This window comes from Hemitrygon akajei, chromosome 23 (genome assembly GCF_048418815.1).
Source record: "Hemitrygon akajei chromosome 23, sHemAka1.3, whole genome shotgun sequence".
NCBI lineage: Eukaryota > Metazoa > Chordata > Chondrichthyes > Myliobatiformes > Dasyatidae > Hemitrygon > Hemitrygon akajei.
This window is the reverse complement of record NC_133146.1, coordinates 14653274-14678694: the sequence shown is the minus strand read 5'-3', so window position 1 is coordinate 14678694 and position 25421 is coordinate 14653274. Positions and strand designations below refer to the sequence as shown.

At 39.8% G+C, this 25421-nt stretch overlaps 2 protein-coding genes across 9 annotated transcripts in view; one reads left to right on the top strand and one right to left on the bottom strand.

Annotated features, from left to right (window-relative positions):
• The window catches only part of exosc1 (exosome component 1), a 28473-nt gene extending 14953 nt beyond the window's left edge, over positions 1 to 13520 (bottom strand). The window contains exons 1-3 of one of the 2 annotated variants that reach the window (XM_073026999.1): positions 13319 to 13520; positions 3012 to 3241; positions 2209 to 2324 (exon numbers count right to left, since the gene is read on the bottom strand). In XM_073026999.1, coding sequence (XP_072883100.1) covers positions 2209 to 2324; positions 3012 to 3057 — 162 coding nt within the window. In that variant the 5' untranslated portion in view covers positions 3058 to 3241; positions 13319 to 13520. Of the gene's footprint in view, positions 1 to 2208; positions 2325 to 3011; positions 3242 to 12706; positions 12725 to 13318 lie in introns of those variants that run through there. The other variant, XM_073027002.1, reaches the window with a different exon arrangement.
• LOC140715176 (uncharacterized) overlaps positions 12872 to 25421 on the top strand; it is a 108532-nt gene continuing 95982 nt past the window's right edge. For 2 of the 7 annotated variants that reach the window (XM_073026990.1, XM_073026987.1), the window contains exons 1-2: positions 12872 to 13104; positions 23300 to 23365. Coding sequence is in view for 1 of the 7 variants with exons in the window: in XM_073026986.1 (XP_072883087.1) it covers positions 13008 to 13104 (97 nt within the window). In the remaining 6 variants the exon portion in view is untranslated. Of the gene's footprint in view, positions 13105 to 13679; positions 13818 to 23299; positions 23366 to 25421 lie in introns of those variants that run through there. The other 5 variants (XM_073026988.1, XM_073026989.1, XM_073026986.1 and 2 more) reach the window with 5 other exon arrangements.

Here is a 25421-nt window from a genome sequence, read left to right as displayed (position 1 = left end):
GTCCATGGCATAAAAAAAAATATTGGGAACCCCTGATTTAAGATAGATACGGGTCAAGCACAGGAAAACGGACAGCTTGGTCAGTATGTACAAATTGGGCCAAAAGGCCTACTTTGTGAAGTATTACACTATGACACATTTATTTATTCAGTTTTCCTTTATTTTTAAATACTTAACTATTCCATTGTAACAAATTCAACACTCTGACCAAACTGCAGATAGAGGTTTTTCCACACTTCCTACTAATTGCAACCAACTTATCATGAAACCTGCCTCTCTCTGCTCAGTCGCAGCCAAGAGGCAGCACTGATGAAGGAAGCAACATCAGCTGTGAATGTTGCCTAGCGAACACTCACTCTGTGCTCTCATGTGAAGTCTAAGGCGAATAAAATAATATTTTGGATATTTATTTGTTCACAGGACATAGGCATCAATGGTCAGGCTACATTTATTGTCCAGCTCAAATTGCCCCAGCTGGAAAGGCTTCCTTGGCCATTTCAGAGGATGTTAGGAGTCAACTACATTAGTGAGTCAGAAGCATGGAAGACATGATGGATAGGAAAAGCAGATTTCCTTTCCTGGGGGGCATTAGGGAATCAGAGGAGTTTTATGTCTATCTGGTAGCTTTATGATCACCATTACTGATATCAGATTGAGCAATTTTTCCAGATCAGCAATCCTGGGTTAACCTCCATGCTAGCGCTCTGGGATGTGCCCCATAGTTAGTGAAACGAGGAGAGACTTTTAAAAAGATTATCCTTATTTGTTGCATGTATATTGAAACATTGTGAAATGCATTGTTTTACTTCAACTGCCAACACAATTCGAGGATGTGCTGGGGGCAGCCCACAAGTGTTGCCATGCTTCTGGCGCCAATACAGCACGGCCATAACCCACTAACCCTAACCCGTTCATCTTTGGAATATGGGAGAAAGCTGGAGCATGAAGATGAAACCCACGTGGTCACAGGGAGAATGTACAAACACCTTGCAGACAGCTGCAGGAATTGGTCCTTAGCAGGTGATCGCTGGCGATGTAAGTGCTATCATGTTGCCTTAACAAATGCAAAAAAAAATCATGCCAATTGCAAACTTTCTGTACAACTGACTTTCACTGTATTAATTCCAGTGGAAACTTTTAAACTCAGTAGGGGGTCTGGGGTAGGATTTCTTCATTCATTCATATCCTACACGAAACGGACATTTATTTTATTCCTCCATATCAAACCAAAGAACTGGTGTTTATATTACACTCTCATGACCTCCAGTACACTGAGCGTCATAGGAAGTCATTCCTACCTGTGGCCATCAAACTTTACAACTCCTCCCTCGGACTGTCAGACACTCTGAGCCAATAGGCTGGTCCTGCACTTATTTCCACTTGGCATGATTAACTTATTATTATTTAATTATTTATGGTTTTGTATTGCTAAATTTCTTCACTATTCTTGGTGCGGCTGTAATGAAACCCAATTTCCCTCGGGATCAATAAAGTATGTCTGTCTGTAATCTAAAGTGCTTTACAATCAAGGAACTTTAAAGTGGAGTTATTATTTGACACCGACAACATAAGCTGTGTTCAAATAATGTGCTCCTCAGTGACTTTGATCCTGCTGTAAAGATGAGGAAATGGAAATGGAGAAAGGAAGAAATATTGGCCAGGGAAGAACTCCGGCACTGTTCTTGAAAATAACGCAAGAGGAATATTCCCTATGTTCATGAGAGGGCAGTCAAAGTCCCAATTTAATTTCTGATCTGACAGACACATTCAAAACTAGGTAAACCTTAATTATGCAACCAAATGTCTTCAGAAGAGTTTTAATCCATCTCCTTCTGACAGAATCAACAGTGTCAAGTGGGGAATTCAATTAAGTTCTTACAGATTCTGCATTTTGGATTACCTTCCTTTTGTGCTACTTTAATATACTTATGTTTGGAATGAGATCTCTGGAAGGTATGTAAACCAAAGTTTTTCACTGTATCTCTGTACATGCGACAACGACAAAACCAATGACTGATTTGGTTATTAATAAGTGTAGCAAAGCCTCTGAAACCAGCACTGGTGAACAATATGGTTTTCTCCAAGATTCACCTGCCACGGGACCTTCCCTCTGGTCCTGCAGCTAAAATGCAGGGATGAGCAAGGAACAAACTGCACATAGTGAGTATTCGAGTGGAGCCGGCAACGATGACAACTCGCCTTACCTACCATTCCATTATCATTTTTCTTCATCACATATCCTGCTAAAGACGCAAAAATGTATCCGTGTCTGGAATACGTGCCTTCCCCAGGTGTGCTGTCCTCTATACTGCACAGTCTCTCTCCTGTAAGCATACAACACATGAGATTACACACGTTAATGCATTAATTGAAAGGCATGCATTTGAGAGCCTCTGCTGGTCGGGGTCGACCATGGATTTTGCGTCCTAGCTGTCTACATTGTCGCCGTCAGTCGATATGCAAACCAGGGCAGTAAGATAGGGATGCAAGCTGTTACCCATGCAGCAAGCATCCACTCTCCACGCAGCTTATGAATCCAAAGGAACAGCAGAATCCGATAATTTGACACCAGCGGCGTCACAGGAGTTGTCAGTCAACGTTGGACTCAACCTTAGTGACTCCAGCTCTAGATTTTTCCCTGGGGTTTACTCTCGAAACCTTCCCCATAGACGCAAAGCAGCAGAGGTTTTGAGATTATTTTTCCCTCTGGAAAATCTGCCAACTCCGGCTGACGAGCTCCAACATGCATTCATCCCGCATCTCTTTTGACTGCAAGAGTCCAAAAACACTTTAACTACCCTCAGTCCTAGATCTCATTCACATCTATCCCACTCCTCCCTCAATCACATTCTCCCACCCCCGATCTCTCCTCCTCCCCCTCTAACCACACCACATTCCCACACACAAGAAACATCTCCCATAACACCCCCCCCCCCACCCCCACCCCAAGGCCCAGCTACTGAGACCGTCCACTCGCCCAGATCCTCTGACGCCTCCAGGGCCGCATTTACCTGGGATACAAAGCTTCACCGGCGCCATCGCAGCTTCGCGGAGCATCTGATACCGCGTCCTGATTGGCTGGTGCACAACAGGGGCTCGGCCAGAGTCGTTCGTACGGTGGCCGCATCGGGACGCGATTCCTATCCTCACGGATGCTGTGGGCGTCCACTAACCATCGGTGCAATCGATCCGAGTCTGACCCAGAACCTTTGCTGTTGAAGTTCACATTCCTCTTCCCATTCTGTGAGTTTCACAAAACACGCATCGTTAAATTACACACCAAACTTCAGCTATTATATAAATTAAAGCTTTTGTGTTTTACATCAAGTGTTAAGACTGCTTGTAGATTTATGTCTATCTTGGAAAAATATATGTACACTTCTCAGTGCAAAACATCCTTCATTACAGGCTAAACTAATCCAGCCTATACAATCTCTCCCCATATCTAAAGGCATCTCATCCAATAGATTTATTTCTATTAACATGTTAATTCATTTGCTTTCGGAAAAATTATGCAAAATTACTTGCAGAAGGTTCTCAAGGTGGCAGGTTTACATGTTCTCTTATCAAACATCCCACCCTGCAAAAATCATTTCAGGGAGGTAGCACCCCCGCCCCCCGCAACCCCATAACCTGCCCCGTCCCGGTCGGCCTCCAAAGGTGGATGTAATACGATGTTTAGTGATTTTCTCTAGTCTGTAAACCAAGTTGGGTATATGCAGAAAATGTGACATTAAAATGTCTTATCATGGAGTCATTTTTTATTCTATTACAATTTTAAGCAAGTCTACAGGGAGTTTGGCTTCATCACGTAGGGAATTTAATAGAGTAGCTTCTTAGCAGCTAACCAGCTAGTTTAAATAACATTAGCTATGCTAATGAACGAATGACACTTGTTAAACTCACCTCAACATGTCTTTTACAATCATTTAACTCACCACGGGCAATAGAAAAGTCGCTGTTGCAAATAGTGCAGCGAGCAACACTGTCATTATTTTTGACCCCTATTAGGCAGGAGTACACTTTATTGTAGTCTGGGGTGAAGTACGTTTTATATTTTCTTTTTTTGGAACACTCTGCCATGGCGCAACAAGACACTAAACTGAACTGATGGACAATGAAAGAGAGAGCGAGAGATCAACTGTAAAGCCCGCCCACAGAGAAAACTGATAGGTCTACTAAGCACAAAGAGGGACCAATCAGGATGCTCCCTCCCGCTCTCGCTCTTCCTCTTACTCTGCCTCACAAAAAAAATCAATTTCCCGGATATTGTATATAATTTGTGGGTGTCAGGGAGCCGCTTTCAGTATGTGGGAGACTCCCGGAAATTCCGGGAGAGGTGGGACGTCTGCCTTATACCCTGAAGACAACTCTTGAAAGTATTTACAAGGATGTAAAGAGCATTATGATCACTGGGGTCAAGTTTGTACAGCACCTGTTGTACATGCAGCAGGTTGCAAAACTGGTTCTTTCTCCTTTACAAACAAGATAAAATCTATTGATGCTGGAAATCCTAGCAACACACACAAAACACTGGAGGAACTCAGCAGGCTAGGCAGCATCTATGGAAAAGAGTACAGTCAGCATTTTGGGCCGAGCCCCTTCAGCAGAATGGGGTAAAAAAATTTCTCCTTTACATTTTTAATCACTTTCACATGTACATCAACTTAATTCTAACTACTGCTGTTAATCTTGATGTACATAAGTTGTACTTTATCAAATTATAAACATGACTCAAGGATGGCTTCCATCCGGTTGTTATAAGACCATCGAACAGTTCCTTAGAATAAGATAGACCCTTGATCTCACAATCTACCTTGTTATTGCCTTGCATCTTATTGTCTGCCTTGTACTGCACTTTTTCCTGTAACTTTATTCCATATTTTGCTATGTTTACCTTGAACTTACTGTTGTGATAATGATATGCAAAACATATTTTTCATTGTACCTTGATAACCCCACTTAGTATCTGAATATTTTTTGCTTCTTTATCATTTTCTTGTGTAACTCTCATTGCATTTATTTCTGCTTTTTTAAAAAACAATATTTAACTGATTTAACTTTACTATTTGACCATCTTCACAATTCGATTCCTACAGGGTCCCTTTCACATAATTTTGCCACCCACAATCATTGCACAACTTTTTTATCGTCAATTTAATTTATTGTGACCGTTTCCTCTCCAGTTATTCCCCATTTGCCCATTTGCATTGTAAATTGTCTTCATTTTCCTCTTTTTTGATCACATTCCTCATACACCTCTCAATTTCTATCATACTTCTCTACTTCATTTTCCATTCTCATTCACTCTATTGAGCCCCTTCTATTGTAAATTTTCCTTACATTTCTTTTAGTCATTGACCATTTTCTTATTTCTGAACTTTCTTCAATTTAAAACTCATTTTTCATCCTATTTCAAGTTACATCGGCTTGTCACACAATTTAAAATTTCGTTTCATTTATTGTTTTTTTCCTCACTAATTTGCACAATGAAACGTGGGACATTTTAAGTAGCCACCACACAGGTGCTGAGTGTTTTTGATAAGATGTAATATCTTCATGTTAATATTTTTTCTTTGTGTCATCTTTTTCCAATTCATTCTTTGTTCTGCATGCCCCATTTTCCTATCTCCTTTATTGGTTCCTTTTCATTGTCCTTACCTTTATTCCTGTTCCTCCCACTCACTTCGTGGGCTTCACCTCAGCCAGGGTGTTTTAGTAGGAGGAGCTCTCTTCCCATAGTTTGCATTTGCTTTTGCCAAAATGAACAAAGTTCCCAGAGTTATCCCAAACACCCCTCCTCCAGTCTGTGCAGTATTGGGCTAGGATTCCCAATTTAGTTGGGATGTTATATTTGTAGAGGACAAGACATGAATTCAATGGATGGGACAGTGAGCAGCTGGTAGAGTCTCTCCCTCACAGCTCCAGTCAACTCTCTATAACTGTGTGCACTTTCAAGTGCTTCGGAATCCTCCAACATCCCATACACGTGTGAGTTAGCAGGTTAATTGGCACTGGCATGTGGGTTAGTGGTAGAATCTGAGAAGGTGGTGGATTTAGTTGATGGGAATGAGAGAATAAAATGGATTAGTGCAGGATTTGTGGGAAAATGGTTGCTTTATGGTTGTTGTACACTAAATAGAGCAAACATTGTCTTGCTTCATAACTTAATTTGAAATTACTATAGAATTCTACTGCTTCAAGAGGAATATTATAGAATAACTCCCCAAAATGTTTGTGGAATCTGTGACTTACTGCAACAGAGTTCACACGACTTGAAATAAAGCAACAGGAATAGTGGGCAAGGTACATTAGGGATATTTAAGAGATTTAAAACACATAGATGAAAGAAAAATAGAGGGCTATATGCGAGAGAGGGGTTAGAATTTCCTGGAGTAGGTTAAAAGGTTGGCACAACATTATGGGCTGAAGGGCCTGCACTGTTCTATGATGTGTCTACTAGCACTAATTATGCAATGTGGCCTAGGGGCAATTTACACTTACAAAATGACCAGCAACCAAGGAAGATATTATTGTCAGATATGACATATTATAGCGTGTTTTCATGTTTTATTATAAACTCATCCACAATTGTTGACTTTCCCTTTAGTTGTTTTGGCTCTGTATCTCTAGGACTGTGACTATTATTCCTTTCCGATCTGTCCTGTATAGTGGGATGCTCATTGGAGACCAAAATGTGGCAAAAAGAGAGTAAAATACTGGTTCTCAAGCAGTCAAGGATAGAAGACAAAATAAAATTTAACATCTAAGGAACATGACAGACCATAAAAGGCCCAGCATCTCATTGATACCTATGACGTACATAAATCCTTTAAAACTGTCAAGGCTTTAAGCACCCATAGGGCCACCCCCTAAGAGCTGAGAATAGAAGTGAAGTCATTAAGGGCAGAGAGACAGATAGCACCCACTGGATGGGAGTTTTTGAATTACTCATAAATTGTGCCATGAGCAGTTTGAACTTCAGTGAACAGCAAACTTATCTCAACATCACCCCAGATTAACAAGCAGCCAAATGCCGTACTCAAATGACAATCAACAAGGCTGCTGGAGTAGGTGCTTTCCCAGCTTAAAATGGGGAGGGAAAAATCCATAAAGTTGCAACTTCATTTCTCACATCTGAACAAAAATGCTGTCATAATGACCTACAAGATGGGAGACAAATTTCATTGTGGTAACTAGAGCAGTGCTCCTGGAATCAACCACGTGGGAAGTCAGCACCAGGGTCCTCCTCAACAGGCTTAAGAGTTGCCCTCCAAATCGCATCCAAAGACACAAAGGGCACGCACTTCACTAGTGAACATGTGCAAAATACATCTGCTGAGCAGCTTCAATTATTATACAGGCCTTTCGTGACCTGAAGATGTCATTGAGGGCATGAAGCAAGAAAGTCTGACAACCTTTCTCAAATTTGCGTTTGGAACAAATGACAAACAGCAGATCATAATTTAGGGCAAAATTGTCAATGCCAAATCCCAAAATCAAAGTTGAGTTTATTGTCATCTGCGCAAGTACCGGAAACAAGACCTTTACAGGTTATGAGCACCCAACCTACATTCAGCCCATGCATACAAACAAGCACCGGGGAGACTAGTGGGATTGATTGGGTGACTGTCATACAGTTGTAGGAATATTCTACCACCAGAGAGCTTAGTTTGTGGCTGCATTACTGACACACACTCTGCCAGTTACAGAAAGTGGACATGTAAGCTCTTATTTTGGCCGTTTTAGAGAAAATATGGAGGCTAAAGTCAGTGAGGTGGTAAGGATACATTTGCCTTGGAGGAAGGGCAGATTATCCAAGTTCATTCCTGGGTCAAGTATATTGATTTAAGAGGACAGATTAAGATTAATCTTTATTAGCAGAGCATAATCCTCAAACTGGCACCGAACTGCGATCCCTGTAAATTGAAGCCCAGTGGCCAGAGTGGCAGGTCTGCAAATCTCTGCGTGTCGGCTGGGATAGTCGAAGGTCTGACATCTGTGTGTCCGAGACTGCTGGAGGCTGGACACCTAAGAAAGCGACTGTCTTGGCGTTACAGGACAGTGTATGTGCACGGATGGGAGGGAGGAATGGGCTTGTTTTGTCTTTTGTTGCTTGTGCTCTGTGTTCTTCTGAGCATTGCGGATATTCTATGTTTGTGCCAGTGTGTGTGACATCACCTGCAGGCTTCGCCCAGCCTCCCTTGGATGTGCTGGTCGCTAATACATTTCACTGTAAAGATCATCAAGGTCAAGTTCTCGCTCATCCCCCCCCCCCATTAGGGCATATTTCAGAATCGCTGCTTAAGCATTGCCTCCCGCACTGTCAAAGACCCCTCCTATCCTTCCCACAATCTCTTTGAGTTTCTCCCAACAGGCACAATGTACCACAGCACAAGAACTAGGACTGCCAGGCTGGGTAACAGCTTTGGCCCCCCAGGCTGTTAGACTTCTTTGCACCCTGCCGCCACCCAGCACATATTCACTCCGTCTGAAAGCCCTAACACTGTCTCCACCACCCCCCGACTCCCCAAATCACAGACACACTCTCATCCTGCACTGGCCACTTTTCATCTTTTATTGCTGCTGTTTCACGTATTTATACAACTGCTTGTTTTATTATAATAGTGTCAGTAATATTATATTGTCTGACCTAAACATGCAACTCGCACTTTATGTTGCCAATTTTCAGGCCATGCTGCACAGATTAGTGCTAATTTTGTGACTGTATGTGCTGGATGATAACAATATGTACTGTATTTTGCACCTTGGCCTCAGAGGAACGATGAGGTTTAGGTGTATACAGTAGTTGAATGACAATGAACTTCAAACTTGAACTTGAATAGAGGCATGAGAAGCAATCTTATTGTAATGTACATGATTTTGAGAGGGCTTTTGGAGATTAATGCTTAAAGACTTCAATATTTAAAGATGGTTGGATAAGTACATGGATGGGAGGGTACATAGGGCTATGGCCCAGGTGCGGGTTGATGGGACTAGGCAAAATAACATTCAGTATGGGCTAGATAGGCCAAGGGGCTTGTTTCTGAGCCACAGTGCTCCATGACAGGTTGGAGAATCTGGAACTTGGGGGAACAGTCTCAGAATAAGGGGTCAACTGTAGGACTGAGATGAATTTTTTTTCTTTCATTTACTCAATGCAATTCTATGCAGACAGTCAAGGATGTATGGTCCTTAATTACATTCAAAATAGAAATCAACAGATTTTTGTAAAAAAAGGGAAGCAGATCGAGAATTGTTTTAAAAATCATTGTCATACATTAGTATGCAAAAATCTTAAGTCACATATATAGCTAGACTTTTGCATAGTACTGTATGTCATGAAGTTTGTCATTTTGTGGCACAGTATAGTGCAATACATATTTTTAAAAATCACAATAAGTTACAATAAGAAATATTTTAAAAAGTGAGGTAGTGTTCATGAATTTGTGAACCATACAGAAATCTGATAGTGGAGTGAAGAAGCTGTTCCTAAAACATTGGGTGTGCAACTTCAGGCTTGTATACCTCCTCCCTGATGGTAGCAATAAGGGACATGGGGAAAAGTTCAGATGGAGAATTAGCCATGAAGACACAAACCTGTGATAACGAGTCATCAGTGAGGTTCTGAGGACACTTTGTCAAAAAAAAGTAGGCAGCAGTCGAGCTCAACGTCAGGGCAGGGTTTCAAAACATCGACAATTCCTTTCCTCCCACAGATGGCGCTGGAACTTGGCAACTCATTGCAAGCTGCTCCCTGCAGATCCTCTCGTTACTTCTATTGCAATCGTTCTACTCTTTTAAAGTCTAAATTCTCCATCTTTAAAAAGCACTAATAATGTTCTTTTAAATCTTCTTACAAGTCTGGTGATCTTTCGTTCTCCAGGAGCTGAAAGCATATAGCAATAAGCTCAAGGGCAACTTCTATACTACTATTATCAGACTTTTATCAGTCAGAATGGACTCTTTGCCTCAACATCTACCTTGTTATGATCTTGCACTTTATCATTTAACTACATTGCACTTTTTCCAGTAGATTTTACACTTTATTCTGCCTTATTACTGTTTTATCTTGTTCTTGCTCAAATCACTGTGTAATGATTTGATCTGTATGAACAGTATGCAAGACAAGCTTTTGACTGTATATAAGTATATGTGACAATAATAAACCAATTCCAGTACTGCTCAATCTGCTGATTTCCTGGAGAATCAATACAATTGCTACTGAACAGTCCCCTAGTACAATACAACGGACTTGTGGCCCCATCATCTACCTCATTATGGCCTTGAATTTAGTGTCTGACTGCACTACACCTCCTGTACACTGTAACACTTTATTCTACATCCTGTTATTGTTTTCCTTGAACTACCTGAATGCACTGATGTGATAACGTGTTTGTATGGCATTCAAAAGGAAGTTTTTCACTCTACCTCAAAACATGTGACAATAATAAACCAATTGCGAATCAGCCATGATCTTGCCAGAATCAGATTTATTATCACTGTCTTATGACATGAAATTTGTTGTTTTGTGTCAGCATTACAGTGCAAAGACATAAAACTACTATAAATTTCAAAATAAAATAAATCTAGTGTTAAAGAAGGAACAAGGTAGTGTTCACGAGTTTGCGGACCATTCAGAAATCTGAAGAAGTTGCTCTTGAATCATCGAGTGTAGGTCTTCATGCTTCTGTATCCCAATGGTTGTTAGCAGGAAGAGGGAAAATATTTCTTAGTATGTGGCAATGAACTAATGTGAAATCTGAAAGTCCTTAAAGGAACAAGTTGATTTTAAAACTCTTATCCCTTGACAGTCTCAGCTTGACTCAACTCTGTAGCCTTGGGCATTCTCTCTTCTTCCCCTTACATCAGGCAGAAGATATAAAGAAGTTGGAAAGCAAGTGTCACCAAGCTCAAAGACCATATATACCCTGCTGTTATAACTACCAAATGGTTCACCAGTACAGTAAGATGGACTTTTGACCTTGCAATCTCTTTATGATCTTGATCCTTATTGTCTACCTGCACCACACTTTCTCTGTAGCTGTACTCTATATTCAAAAGATACATCTAGTGTCAGAGAAATGTATAATATACGTCCTGAAATTGTTTTTCTTCGCAGCCACTCATGAAAACAGAGTGCCCCAAAGAATGAATTACAGTTAAATGTTAGAACCCCAAAGTCCCCCCAGCTCCCCCACGCATAAGCAGCAGCAAATAAACGACCCCCCTCCCCACCAGCAAAAAAAAAGCATCGGCACTCCCCACCAAGCACTCGCGTGTGCAGCAAAACATCAATAAAGACACAGATTTGCAGTACCCCAAAGACTACTCGTTCACCCGATAATTCGACATATCACAAGCTCCCTCTCTCTCCCTAATAAGGGAAAAAGAGGCGTTTCATTTTTCTGTATTTTGTTATTGTTTACCTTGTTCTACCTCAATGTAATCACTTGATCTGTTTGAACAGTATGCAAGACAAGATTTTCCACTGTATCCCAGTACACGTGACAATAATAAACCAATTCCACCCAGTTCAGTAACCCCCTTGGGTATCTGCACACCTCTGACTACAGATTCTAGATCATTCTAGATTAAACCATAGCACCATTGATGCATCACATGCAAAATGTCAGAAAGCTCATAGGTCAGGCAGCAACTACGGAGCGGAATAAATAGCCAATGCTTTAGGCCCTACATCAGGACTGGAAAGGATGGGAGCAGAGGCCAGAATAAGGTGGGAGGAGGTGACAGGTGAGACCTGGTGAGGGGAAAGTGGGTGGGGAGGGGATGGAAGTAAGCTGTAAGGGGATAGGTGGAAGAGGTAAAGGGCTGATGAGTATTTCATATTTCAGTCAAATTTTAAGTAATATTGTAAATATATCATTTGATTCAGCATGCTTGTTCATTTAATTAATTATGGGTTGTATGTAAATGGCATGTCATATGTGTGCACTTTGCTAATGCAAAAAAAACTTGTGTACACGAGTTATGTCCAACTCCTTTGTTTTCCTTTCAATTATTTATTATTTTTTTTAAATTTTCAAAACAGAACACTGATGAGGAAGGAATCTGATAGGAGAGGATACATTGGCCTTCATAAATCAACGAACATATCAGGAGATGGAATGTTATGTTGAAATTGTACAAGATGTTGGTGAGGCCTAATTTGGAGTATTGATCACCTACCTACAGGAAAGATGTAAACAAGGTTGAAAGAGTGCAGAGAAAATTTACACGTATGTTGCCAGGACTAGAGGACCTGCGTTCTAAGGAAAGATTGACCCAGGTTAGCACTTCTTTCCTTGGAATGTAGAAAAAAATGATGAGTGGTATAGATAAGGGTAAATTCAAGCAGACTTTTTCCACTGAGGTTGGGTGGGACAACAACTAGAGATCATGGGTGAAAGGTGAAAAGCTTAGGGGGAACATGTGGGGAAAGACATTCACTCAGAGGATCGGGAGAGTGGGTGACAAAATACAAGAGGTGCATGCAAGCTCAATTTTGATGTTTAACGAAAGCTCAGATAAGTAATGGATGGAGAGGTAGAGAGGGCTATGGGCTGGGTGCTGGTGGATGGAACTAGGCAGTCTAAATGGACTGGATGAGCCAAAGAGCCTATTTCTGTGCTGTACTTTTCTATGACAGAGGACCATTGATCCGCCCAACGAGACCCCAAACTCCTGACCCCTCCTCTCTTCCTACCTCTTCACTCCAGGTCACCCGCGCTGCGTGGTTACGTCATGCCCACTCGGGCACTGGAGGGCGCGCGCACGGTTGCTCCCCTTAGACCCCAATCAGCCAATTCGGAGCGAGACTGCGCGCTCGGTGCGCGCACGTCCGACCCGGCGCCTCCTCCCCCTTCCTACGGCCGCCGTGTTGTTGTCGTTGATGACGACGGCGTCGGCAGCGGTGGAAGAGGAGGAGGAGAGGGGTTGGATGCTTATGGAACAGTTTAACCCCCTCCCCAACCCACTTCTTACCCCAGACGCAACCCCGTTAGAACATGGCCAGCCCGTGTCACGGTCAACACTGTTCGAAGGAAAGGCGTGGCTTTCGACAGGAGCTTGACACTTGGAGGCACAAAGTTATCCGCTGTGTAGGTAAGCCTCACTTATTCTCCTTCCCGGGAGTCGAGAAGGGTACGGTTAAAAGGAGCAGAACTCCTCTTCCCCCACCCCCCCAACCACCTCTCCATCGACAGTGCCCGTGTCCCGAAATAAATCGCTCAAATCTGCTGACCGTCATCACAAAATACAAACATTCTCATCCTCGCCCGATGTTATTAATCATCGTCCGGTTAAATTAATATTTTACCTCAGGTTTATCGGTATTCTTCAGTCGGAGATATTCCTTTTTTCAAGGCTGTCCCGTTTGAATTTTAGTTCTTTTCTCACCCTGCTCCCCGTTTCAACCGTTTACTTTTCTTCCGTTTTATGAAGTAAGCCATTAGTTTTTTTTAAAATAAATATAAAAGGAGAGGCGGTGCGCAGAGTGGAGATCCGAAGCATCAGGCCGTCACGCGTGCGCAGTGATGTGGTGTTTCGCTGGGCATTATAGGAATTGTAGTCTGTCTCCCTGTCCCTCCCCCCCCCCCCCCTTTCTAATCATCACCTTCCTTTCTTTCCTGCCCCCACTGTGTACCTTGCCCGTTGGCTTTATTTTTGCAGCCTTTGGCATTGGCGTTTCTTTCTTTCCCATTCCCTTCCCCTTCTCTTACTGCCTTTGAAAGGAAATGGTGCGCGTATACTTGCCCTGTGGAAACTGCTGCAGATTTCAGATGAGGCATCGTAACATGCAATGAGATGTTGTGATGGTATTGTGACACATTTAAGGTTGATTTTTTTTTTAACCTGGAAGTGATTTCTGTGATGGATATTTGCAATAATAATTTTTCTTCTGTGGCTGTACTCTTGTTGCCCTTGTGTTATGTTTTGGTGGTGGGGTTTGTGAAAGGAGTTTGATGCAATTTCTGATTTACCCACGCTTTATCGACTCTAAACCTTGTCTCGTGTTCTTCAAGCTAACTAACGAAGTCCTGAAGAAGGGTCTCGGCCCGAAACGTCGACTGTTTACTGTTTTTCCGTAGATGCTGCCTGACCTGCTAGGTTCCTCCAATATTTTGTGTTTGTTGCTTTGGATTTCCAGCTTCTGCAGATTTTCTCGTGTTATCCAATTATATTGGTGGGAAGTGGGCTGGTGACGGAAATAACATGTTTTTTAATCGAATGCACTTTGTAAAGCTTGTAAAGGGGGGATAAAGAGAGTGTATTATCTAATGTATACGAATGGAAAATGTCTGTAGTTTATTAAAGGATAAATTTTCTACTGAATTACTCCGACTTGTTTATGTAAACAATGTAATTAGAATATAGTGGAGAGCAGATTCAAATAATTTTTATTTATTTACTTATTGAGATACAGTGCAGAATAATCCCTTCTAGCCCTTTGAATCATGCTGCCTAGCAACCCCAATTTAACCCTAGCCTAATCATGGGACAACTTACAATGATCAATACATGTCAACCGATGCATCTTTGGACTGTGGGAGGAAATTGGAGCACCTGGAGGAAACCCACGCTGTCACGGGGAGACAGTGGTGGAATGCTCTGGTTTGTCACAAGTATCCCCAATAGTCCTTTCTTTTTCCCTTGACAACTTTGAAAATATAACACGATAGAATTTTTTTAAATGAGGCTGCAAGGTGAAGTATTTAAATGTAAAGCTAGAATGCAAACTCTAAACATAATAACATTTTTGAAGGCATGAGTTTTGAGTTGATTATACTAGATTGAGGTTTAAAGACTTGGTGATGGACGGATGATGAACAACCGCATACTTACCTTGCTGCTCCACTGTGAAGTTATCCATTCCAGCCTGGCATAAAAATGGAAAATGACTTGACTGAGACTAACAAAGTAAGTTAATGTTGATATTTGATTCAAATAAGAGTCTATATAGGATTTTCACAACTGGTGGAAAACTTGTGTTGAGAGCAGAAGAGGTTTCTCAAATAAAGACAAAGGAATTGATTGAGAACAGAACTAGAGTAGGAGAATAAATGTTCAGAGATTATTAGGTGGACTGTAGAAGTTTCGACAAATAAGAAATGATTGGTAAATTCAAGTGTAGGTTCTGTTGAGTCAGAAATGGGCAATAAAGCAATTAAACAAATACTTTAATTCTAGTTTCACAGGGCAGAAGTAATTTTCTTGTAATGTAAGGGAATTGAGAGCCTAATGGCAAGGAACCAGAGGAAGTTAAAACTTAGTAAATAATGCTAGATTAATGGCACCAAGAGGCAATAAAACCGTGGGGCCTGATAATTTTTACATCCTAAAGGAGGTAGCTGTGATAGTAGTAGATTCAGATTTATTACTCATACATTGAAACATATTGTGAAATGTGTTGCATGTGTTAACAACAAACACACCCAATAATATGCTGGAGGCAGCCTACAAGTGTCACCACACATTTTGGTGCCAACACAGCACACCCACAATGTTCAGCAGAACAGCATAAGCAGCATCGGTTGTCATTTACCCCAAAGTTCTACAGATTATAAAACACCACTGATTGGTAGGAAATGTAATGCTGTTATGAGAATGAGGGAGAGAGAAAACTGTAAACCTCAGGCACCAGTAATGGGGAAAATACTAGAAGCTATTGTATAGTATGAGGTAACAGCATAGTAAATAAGGACAAAGTCAAGACCCAAACGATTCTGCAGATGCTGGCAATCTTGAGCAATGTACACAAAATTATGGAGGAACAGCAGGTCAGACAGCATCTATGGAAGGAGATGACATTTGATGTTGCAGGCTGAGAAAGGGAAGAGGGCAAAAGCAGAATAAAAAGGGAGGAGGAGATGTATAAGCCAGCAGGTAATGGGTAAGTGGGGGAGGGCGTGATGATAAGGAATGATGAGAAACTGTGGCATTAGGTGCAAAAGGCAAAGGACTGAGGAAAAAGGAATCTGATTGGAGAGGACAGTAGGTCATGGAATAAAGGGAAGGAGATGGGTAACCAGAGGGAAATGCTGAGCAGGTTGTGAGGGTGGGGAGGGGAAGAGAACAAGTGAGGAAGTTTTGGGATGTGGGTAAATGGGGGGGGGGGTGTTTAGAAAGATGGAGGTGAGGGGTTACCAGAAGTTGGAGAAATCAATGTTGTTGTCGTCAGGTTGGAGATTGCCATGCCGGAATATGAAGTGTTTCTCCTCCAGTCTGCATCTAGCCTCATTGTGGTAGTAGAGGAGGCTGTGGACAGATATGTCAGTGAGGGAATAGGAAGTGAATTGAAATGGGTCCTTTGGAGGATGCAGTTAACAGAATGGGTAAAAGAAAACCAATGTATGTGTTTACACTTGGATGTTCATAAAGCCTTTGATGAAGTCCCACAAAAGGTTAGCTTGGTGTGATATTAGTGGCTAATATATTGACAAGGATTGAAAGTTATTTGCTAAACAATAAATAAAACAAATATTTATTTTGCGGTACTGGAGGTAATTAGTGGGGTTACATTCAGTGTCAAGAATATCAGAAATCTCTAATCACCGATGTGCATACTAATTTCATTACTAGAACAGGAGGGTTGGTAAGTGGGGAGTACTCTGGTTTCCTATTGAACTTTTGCAGAATGGTTTTTATTTTCAGAGCAAATTCTGCAACCTTTGCAGAATTATTGTTCTTTTCAATGCAATTGTTAATTTGACTAAGCTTTATCTTTCAATCAGATCTCAAGTCTAAAGCTTTGTGCTCATGTAGGCAACACCTATTTTCTTCTTTCCCGTTTAGTCATTTTCCCCTGAAGATGTGGGCTGTTAGAATGATTTTAAATTGTCACAGCTTCTAAACTTTTTGTCCATTGCCAAATAAAAAAGTTTTTCAATGTGAGCATACTGTATAAATGTTCATAAGTATTCAGTCATGAAGATTATCATAGTTAAACTGAACTTTTCTATTTTATCTATACATTGATACTTTTCATCAGGAAGCTGTTTAATCCATTATCTGTACAAAAGCATTTTTTATATTTCAGTTCAGGTTATATAGTTCAGGAATTAAAAGTGAGGCATTCTGTTTTTCTTAATTCTCGGATAATTGAGAAGACTTTGCAGATTTACGGATTTGTTAAATATCAAATGTATTTAATGTCCCTGTTAATTACCTATCTAAAATTCTTTGTTTGTACATCATTGTGAATTTGGCTCTGTGTGGTTGAACGGCCTTGTGCAACTGAATTTAGTCATGTGGGTAATTGAGGAAAAAGCCAAGAAACCACTGAGGAAACAATTGACAATTGTCAATTACTACTTCAAGCACTATAATGCCTTTGTTATTCAAAGCCTTTATAAACATTTAATTTTTTTCAATATGAAGAATAAAAAGGAGATAGGAAAGAAATTAAACAAGAAATTAGTGCTGAAAGAGGCTATGAAATGTCCATGGCAAATCGGTTTCCTAAGGCATTTTGCATGTGAATTTGAAGCAAGAAGGTAGCTGGACAAAGAGTAGATCAAGAAAGGAAATTTGTTCATTGGTGAGGCCCCTAATGAACACATTGCATTAGTACCCCCCAAGAAGAAGACAGTCTTAGTGAGATTAAGGAAGGGTGTGTTGATATTCTTGACTATATGACATAGATATTAAGGAGGAAGTGATTTTTAAAGAAAGTAGATAGATTCCCAGGGTCTATGAGATCTTGGGTTACTAAAAGGAGCAAGGAAGAAGATTTGAGGGCTTGACGTAGATCCTTGTATCTTTCGTCATTGGTAAGAAACCAGATGACTGGAAATGAGCCAGTGTTGTCCTTAAGGTGAGTAACAGGTACACACAGGAAATATAGGCTTGAGCTTTGCATTAAGTGGTACAGAAGTTACTGAAGAAAATTCTTGCAGTTAGAACTAATTTCCATTTGGAAAAGCCTGGACTTGTCTGGAGGAGGTCCTGATTCTCGAATTTGATTGAGGATTTTTTTTTTGAGGCAGTGAAGAAGATGGTTGAGGATCAGGAAGTGGATAGTGTCTTCATGGACTTTGGTAAAAAGTATTCGACAAGGTTCCCTCCTGATGGCCTGATCCAGCTGATTCAGTCTCAAAGGACGATTCAGTCATGGGACGAGTTGGTAAATTGGATCCAAACTGGCTTTCTCATAGAAGATAATAAGGTAGTGGGAGAGAGGTCTTACTCTGACTGGAGGTCTGTCCACTTTTATACCATAATTTATCAGTACTGGGGTCTGTTAATGTTTTGGATGTGAATGTAGGTAATCTGATTAGTATGTTTGTAGCTTGAATGAAAATTGGAAGATGTGGATAGAAGAAAGTTGTCTATACATCAGTTTATTTGGGAGGAGAAATGGCCGGTGGAGTTTCATCTGGGCAGGCATAAGGTGATATGTTAGCAGGTGGGGTGTTAAAACAGAGAAAAATGTTCAGTAAAAGGTTGGCCCTTTGGACTGTTGATTTAAAGCAGTCTTGGGGTTGAAGTCCATAGGTTCTAGAAAGTGGCAACACCAGTGACAAAGTGACAAGAAAAGTCTATAGTACAATTTCCTCAGTTGGGGCATTGAATCTAAAATCATGTTGCAACAATTCAAAGCTTTGGTTAGGCCTCATGGAATATTGTGTGCAGTTCTGGTACTGACACAACAGGAAAGAGGTCATGCCTTTGGAGAGGGTGTAGAAGAGGTTCACTAGGATGTTGCCTTGGAGAGAGACTACATTGGCTATGCTAGTTTATCCTAGAAAATCAAGGCTAAAGGAAGTATATAAAATTGAGGTATAGATAATGTCAAATACTAGAAAGCATAGATTTAAAGTGAAGTTTTTTTTATACAGAAGGATTGATGCTTGAAATACTTGACCAGGTAGAAGCTGATACAATGGCCATGTTTAAGGTGCATTTAGGCAGACACACAGATAGTCAGGGAATGGAACGATATTGAGCATGTGCAGATAAAGTCCCTCGCTGCTTTCTTTGCAGCAGCAATAAAATCTCCCTTGAAATGAATGTGTTTGAGCATTCTGAAGTGGGATCTATGAGCAGAGTCCTCAATGGAACTACTGGAGAAATTGGCACAGCTGTCCTGCTGGAGCCCATGCTGAGCCCAGTAGCATGGAGCATTGGCTGATTCTGCCTGCTAATTTGCTTTGTGATGTGTGAAACCTACTGGGTTTGAGGGTCAATGGCAGCAGCTGCCAAGGAAATGTTGATACTCCCCAACAAGTTTTACCGCTAAAGTTTGATCCCAACTTCCCCTTTTAAGCTGTTGTATTTGTGAGTAGTTCAATAGTCTATTAGGAGTAGCAGTATTTGTTGATTGTGCTCATTGTGCAAATTTGGCCAAATATTATACTTCTGTGTTATTTAGCTCAAAAGTTTTAATATGGTAAAATTAGCAAATGGAAAATAACAGGCTTGGGAGCACAAGAAACAAACTGTGCCTCTTGTGTGTTGTCTATGAAAATTTTCTTATGCTTTTACATCATTTGTGGACAATGTGACAAACTTTTTCCATGTAATTTATCCCTCTCTGTAGTTGTTTTGCTTATATTATGGAATTTATTTTGGGATTCTCCATTTTCAAAACTCCCTAGCCTCTACTTGTTTTGCAAGACCTTGTGAATTTTCTCTTTGCATGTATTTTGCAGGTATCAGAGATTTTTCTTTTACAGTATTTTATTAATGTAAAATTAATGTAAAATGTATTTGCTTGGGGGGGGGGGGGGTGGTGTGTGTGTGTGTGTGTGTGTGTGTGTGTGTGTGTGTGTGTGTGTGTGTGTGTGTGTGTGTGTGTGTGTGTACACATATACACACATCAGGAAATACATCAACTGGCAGGTAATAGGTGAGATTAAGGGAAAGATGGGTGGGGGAGGGTGGATGATGTAAGAAGCTGGGAAGAGGTAGATGGAAGAAGTAAAGAGCTGCAGGTGGAATCTAGTAGAGGACAGTGGACCATGGAACAAAGTTGGAGAGGAACTAGAGGGAGGTGATGGGCAGGTGAGGAAGAAAGAAGAAATGAGAGTGACTAGAATAGTGAATTGACTACTTTTAAGTATATTGGCTAAAAATTACATGTCACTTATTTACATCTGGCACTTGGAGTTACTGGAGATTGTTTATAATGTGAGCTGTTCATGTGTGTATGTATATTGAAGGTTCAATACTTCTGTAATTTATTCAGTAATAAACTTCCAGATAATCAGGATATCATGGTCAGTTGTAAAATGTGGAATAAAAGTATTAATGTTATCAACACTTAATTAGATGAGTACTAAGAAATTTGCTTATTAAATTGGCATTTTATAGCTCAGGTCAGATAATATAGATCAGATTAGAAACTTGCATGCAGTGTTGATAAAATGAGATTTAATCCTGATGATTTTTGGGAAGTCAAAGGAACAACAAGTGTATAAAATGGTATAAAGAATGTTGATGAATAGAGGGATTAGAATCGAGTTATTGTCACTGACATGTCGTGAAATTTGTTTAGTCATAGCATTATGGTGCAAGACAAAAGTTACTATTAAGTTACAATAAAACATAAAGTAGTGCAGAAGAGGAATGATGAAATAGTGTTCAGTGGCTTGTGGGCTGTTCAGAAATCTATTGAGCCAGAGAAAGAAGCTGTTCCAAAAACATTGAGTGTAGGCTTCAGGCTCCTGTTCCACCTTATTGATGGTAGTGATGAGTAGTGATGGTAGTAACTATGCTGGCAGTCTACAACCCTGTTTCGACTTTGTGCGTTGGAGCTTTCATATCAGGCAGTGATATAACCAGTCAGAATGCTCTCCGTAGTGCATCTGTAATTTACTAGAGTTTTTCCTCGTGCTAAATTGCACATGCTTTTTTTGTGATTGCATAAATGTGTTGGGCCCAAGATAAATATTCTGAGATGTTGACACTCAAGAATTGAAACTGCTCACCTTTTCCACCTCTGAGCCCTCAAAGAGGACTGGTGTGTATTCCCCCAACTTCCCCTTTCTGAAATCCACAGTCAATTCTTTGGCCTTGTTGATGTCAAATACAAGGATGTTGTTGTGACACCACTTGTTTTAACTCACTTTTGTACACCACCTTGTCTCCATCTGGATTGAGCCAAAAACAGTTGTCATTGGTGAATTTATAGTGTTTGAGCTGTGCCTAGCCAAACAGTCATGAGTAGAGAGCTAAGCACGTAACTTTGAAGTGCATATGTGTTGATTGTCAGCGAGGAGGAAATGTGTGTTAGTTTCACAGTAGTTGTTTAAGCAACCCTGGCATCCATGGCAATACACAGGACTTTAATCAATTCTATTTGCACAGTATGAGGTGAATTATATTAGTAGTTTAACAGCTGGCTGTACTATTTTCTTCTGGGGGGGGGAACAGTGGAGTAACAAAAATAGGCAAGAGATAGAAAATATGTATTTTTCGTAACTTATTTGCTAAGGTGTTACAGAAAAGATTACATAAAATAGGAGGTCTTGTTAAAGGTAACCTTTTATCATTGGTGGTAGATTGGTACTAGGACAAAAAGCAAATAAGTAGAAGTTAGCAGGACATTTTCAGGTTGCTCTGTCAATAGGATCAGTTTTAGCCCTAAAGCAGAATTTACATACGTGACAGTTGAAAAGAATGGGTGTAAAATAGTTATTTCCTGAATAATCAAAGCTAGCTAGGATCAGTTTGATCAGAGCACGAAAATGACAGGTGGAGTACTATTCCGTAGTTGTACAGAACAGGAACAGCCCTTTGGTCTAATGTACTGATGCTGACATCTGCTCATACAAACTAATGTGGTAGTGTAGAAAAGCTGAGTAATTAATTTATTGGTGTGAAAATAGTGAATTATTTTGTGCAGAATGGTATGGATACAAGAGACAAACAAAGTAAATGTGCAGATACAGCAAGCAACTAGAAAGGCAAATAGTTTAATTGACCTTCATCACAATAAGTTTGCAGTGCAGAAATACTGAGGACTTGTTGAGATGCGCCATGTGTTTTATACCTCTACATAAAGTCTTCAAAGCTGAAATTGGTAGATTTTTGGACGCTACAGGGATATGATGATTGGGAATTCGATGAGCTTTAAGATTAGTTGTGATCTTATTTAATGGCTGAATAGCCTTAGGTGGTCAATGGCCAATCCCTGCTGCTATTTCTGATGCTCATATGACTTGGTCAAAGCAGGTGTCATACAGTTTAATTTTAAAGTATGTAAATCTTTCCTCAAAAATATAGTAAGTGATCTAATTTGACACATGTAGACATATGTTAAATCTGATTTCTATAGGTGGGCACTTTCAGTTGTCTGATTGTTTATAATGAAAGAAACAATTGTATGTACTGGAACATGAGTAATTACATCAAACACTGGCAGGTTAAGTAAAGCACAATATACAGTGAAGCTTTTGTTTAATGAATCATTATTGATTCTGTCTGCCAACCATGTTTTTTAATGTACAGCAAAGGGTCAACAATGCTTGTATTATGAAGTTAGTTTCCAGCCAAATTCTGTTTCATATATATGTTGATGAGATGTTTAAATGAGATGAATAAAGTATCTATCTATCTATCTATCTATCTAAATTGCTAGCGTTCATTGTGTTTGTAAGTACAGGTTTCGCCCGCTAATTGAAGGTAGAGTGTTCCTATGAAACTGTTTGTAAGCCGAAATGTCGTAAAGCGAAGAAGCAATTTCCATTAATTTATATGGGAAAAAATTTTGAGTGTTCCTAGACCCAAAAAGAATAACCTACCAAATCATACCAAATAACACATAAAACCGAAAATAACACGAACATATAGTAAAAGCAGGAATTATATGATAAATATACAGCCTATATAAAGTAGAAATATTTTATGTACGGTGTAATTTCACTTATCAAAATCGGGAAGATAGTGAGCTGAAATCGATTTGGAGAAAAAAAATCAGCATGTACACGCCTATGCATGTACATGCATGCGCACACAGCTGCCTGCACAAGGCTTCACGGTCATGGTAGTCTTTTTCGGGGTAAACACACGTATAAAGCGGGCGTCTTTTTTTTTTGTAAAAGCAAAAATCCTCTTTGGTTAGCGAAATTGGGTACTAATGTAGGTCTTTTGTAACAGCGAGCTGTCGTAAAGCGAACATTCGAAAAACGGGGGCCACCTGTATACTGAGTAATGCTGTTTATTGCATTTTGGTGATGCGGTGCTACAAGTTGTTAGATGTTAAAATTCTAAAATTAACTCTTACTGCTTCAGCTCCTATGGGTTGTTGCCAGAATGATTGTTTGCACTCATGTTGTCATAATTGTTTTCCTATAAGGGTTTGAAAGCTTTTTGGATTGGCTGTTTGGACCTTGACTTCTAAAAGATATCAGCCTATTTGAAGGTAAACATTTTATTTGTTTTAATGAAGTCTCCCACGACAAAATTAGAGGGAAAGTGCAGGTTTTTTATTTCTTGTATTCCGCAGATTTGCATTTTAGAGATGGGAGAGCAAGGCAATTTTTCGGACTCAAACTAAGTATTCTGTAAATTAATAGACACTGTCCATGCCTGTTATCCACTATAATAGAAAATTCAGTAATGAATGTCTTCAAAAATTGGATGAGGCATAAGCATGAAGCATGACTAATAAAATACATTATTTTGTTAATGAAATAAACAAACAAATGGACTTTACAGTGAAGTTCATTTTGCAAAAATCTTCCTGGAAGTTTGGAGGTCCTTCTATCAATGTAATTTGTATTAAATTATTAAAACAGATTTTTCACTTTTGTGTTTAAATTTTTTTTTGTTATTCTGAGAATAATAGTTAGTTTTGGCTTGCCTTAGCCAGATAGGTGACTTTGGCAAAGGTGAAAATGTGAAATGGAATTCAAAGGAAAATATTAAATTCCTAGCTAGATCCTGAGATGGCAATAACTAGAGATAATGTAAGCCATAGACAAGTCTCTTATTTTTCTTAGCATAAATGATAGGAGACAATATTTATCTATTTTGGTTTTTATGTGTTGGAGGGATGTTCAGTTGCAAATTTAGTGAACTGGTGTTGCTCTTTTTTTGAGGCAGCTCACATTGTTAATGTATATTTTTATGGGAAAATGTAAATAGACAATTTTTAGACCTAAGTTGCAAGTATTGTGGAATTGTGGCCATATTGAAAAGGGATCCTTTTTTCCATTTGTTGTTATTGATCATCAAATGGATAAAAGTTGGGCACTAAGAACATGTCTGGAGGTTTTTTTTGGAGAAGTTTCCATTTTAAAATATGGCAGAAGTAGTATTGGGCTTGCCTGACACTGGCTTTTATTTTAAATTTTAAAATTCTGCTGACTTAATTCATGTTTGAATATATGATTTTGTGCATGTATTTAAATTTAGTTGCCACACCTCTTCAGTTGACTATTATTAACTCATCTTTACATTATATACAGTTAATTGTTGCAAATACTTATTCTTTTTATTGACAGAATAGTGAAGTATGTTAATGCTGGATAAGGGTTATGATTCATTGCAGGTGCCCTGTTTCACACTAACTTGACAAGATGCTGCATAAAGCTCTCATTAGTTTGATTCAACATTGTGCTGCAGTCCAGATCCAATGCTAGATTCTCTGCTGCTTGCTGTTTAGAACATTTCTGGCATTTTGATTATCGCTTGGTGGTGAATAAAGGAAAGTACATTGGTGTTGCATATAGTGAAAATGGGTAACAATTAGTAGTCTCAGTAACTATGTTCATTTTATTTTTCCTGCTGTCAGTTTTAAGACGAGAACTGTACTGAGGTGTTTAGCTTAAAATATCAAATGTTGCAGTAACATTTTGATTTGCTGTGCATTCTGATAACTGTCTTGACTACAATATACAGTAATTTCTAATCTTAATTCAGTATCTCACTGTGCTTTCAGAAAATAGGGGTAAATTTGAACATGATTTATTATCAGACCACTATTGCATTAAGTCTGAATAGAAACAGCATTGACAGAAAGCTTAAGTCTATTATTTTACATTGTGTTGGTGGGGGGAGGAGTCTACTGCACAGGATCAAAATAAACTGCAGAGAGTTGTAAACTTGTTCAGCTCAATGATGGGCACTAGCTCCCCTAGTAACCACCCAGGACATCTTCAAGGAGTGAAGCCTCAAAAAGGCAGCATCCATCTTTAAGGACCCAGATTACCCAGGTCATGCCTTGTTCTAATTGCTACCATCAGGAAGGAGGTACAGAAGCCTGAAAGCACACACATCAATGATTCAGGAACTGCTTCTTCCCCTCTGCCATCTGATTTTTGAATGGACATTGAATTTACTACTTTATTTCTATTTTTGCACTACTTATTTAATTATATATAATACACACTTACTGTAATTCATGTTTTTAATTGTGTATTGCATTGTACTGCTGCCGCAAACACAACAAATTTCACGACACGTGCCACTGATAT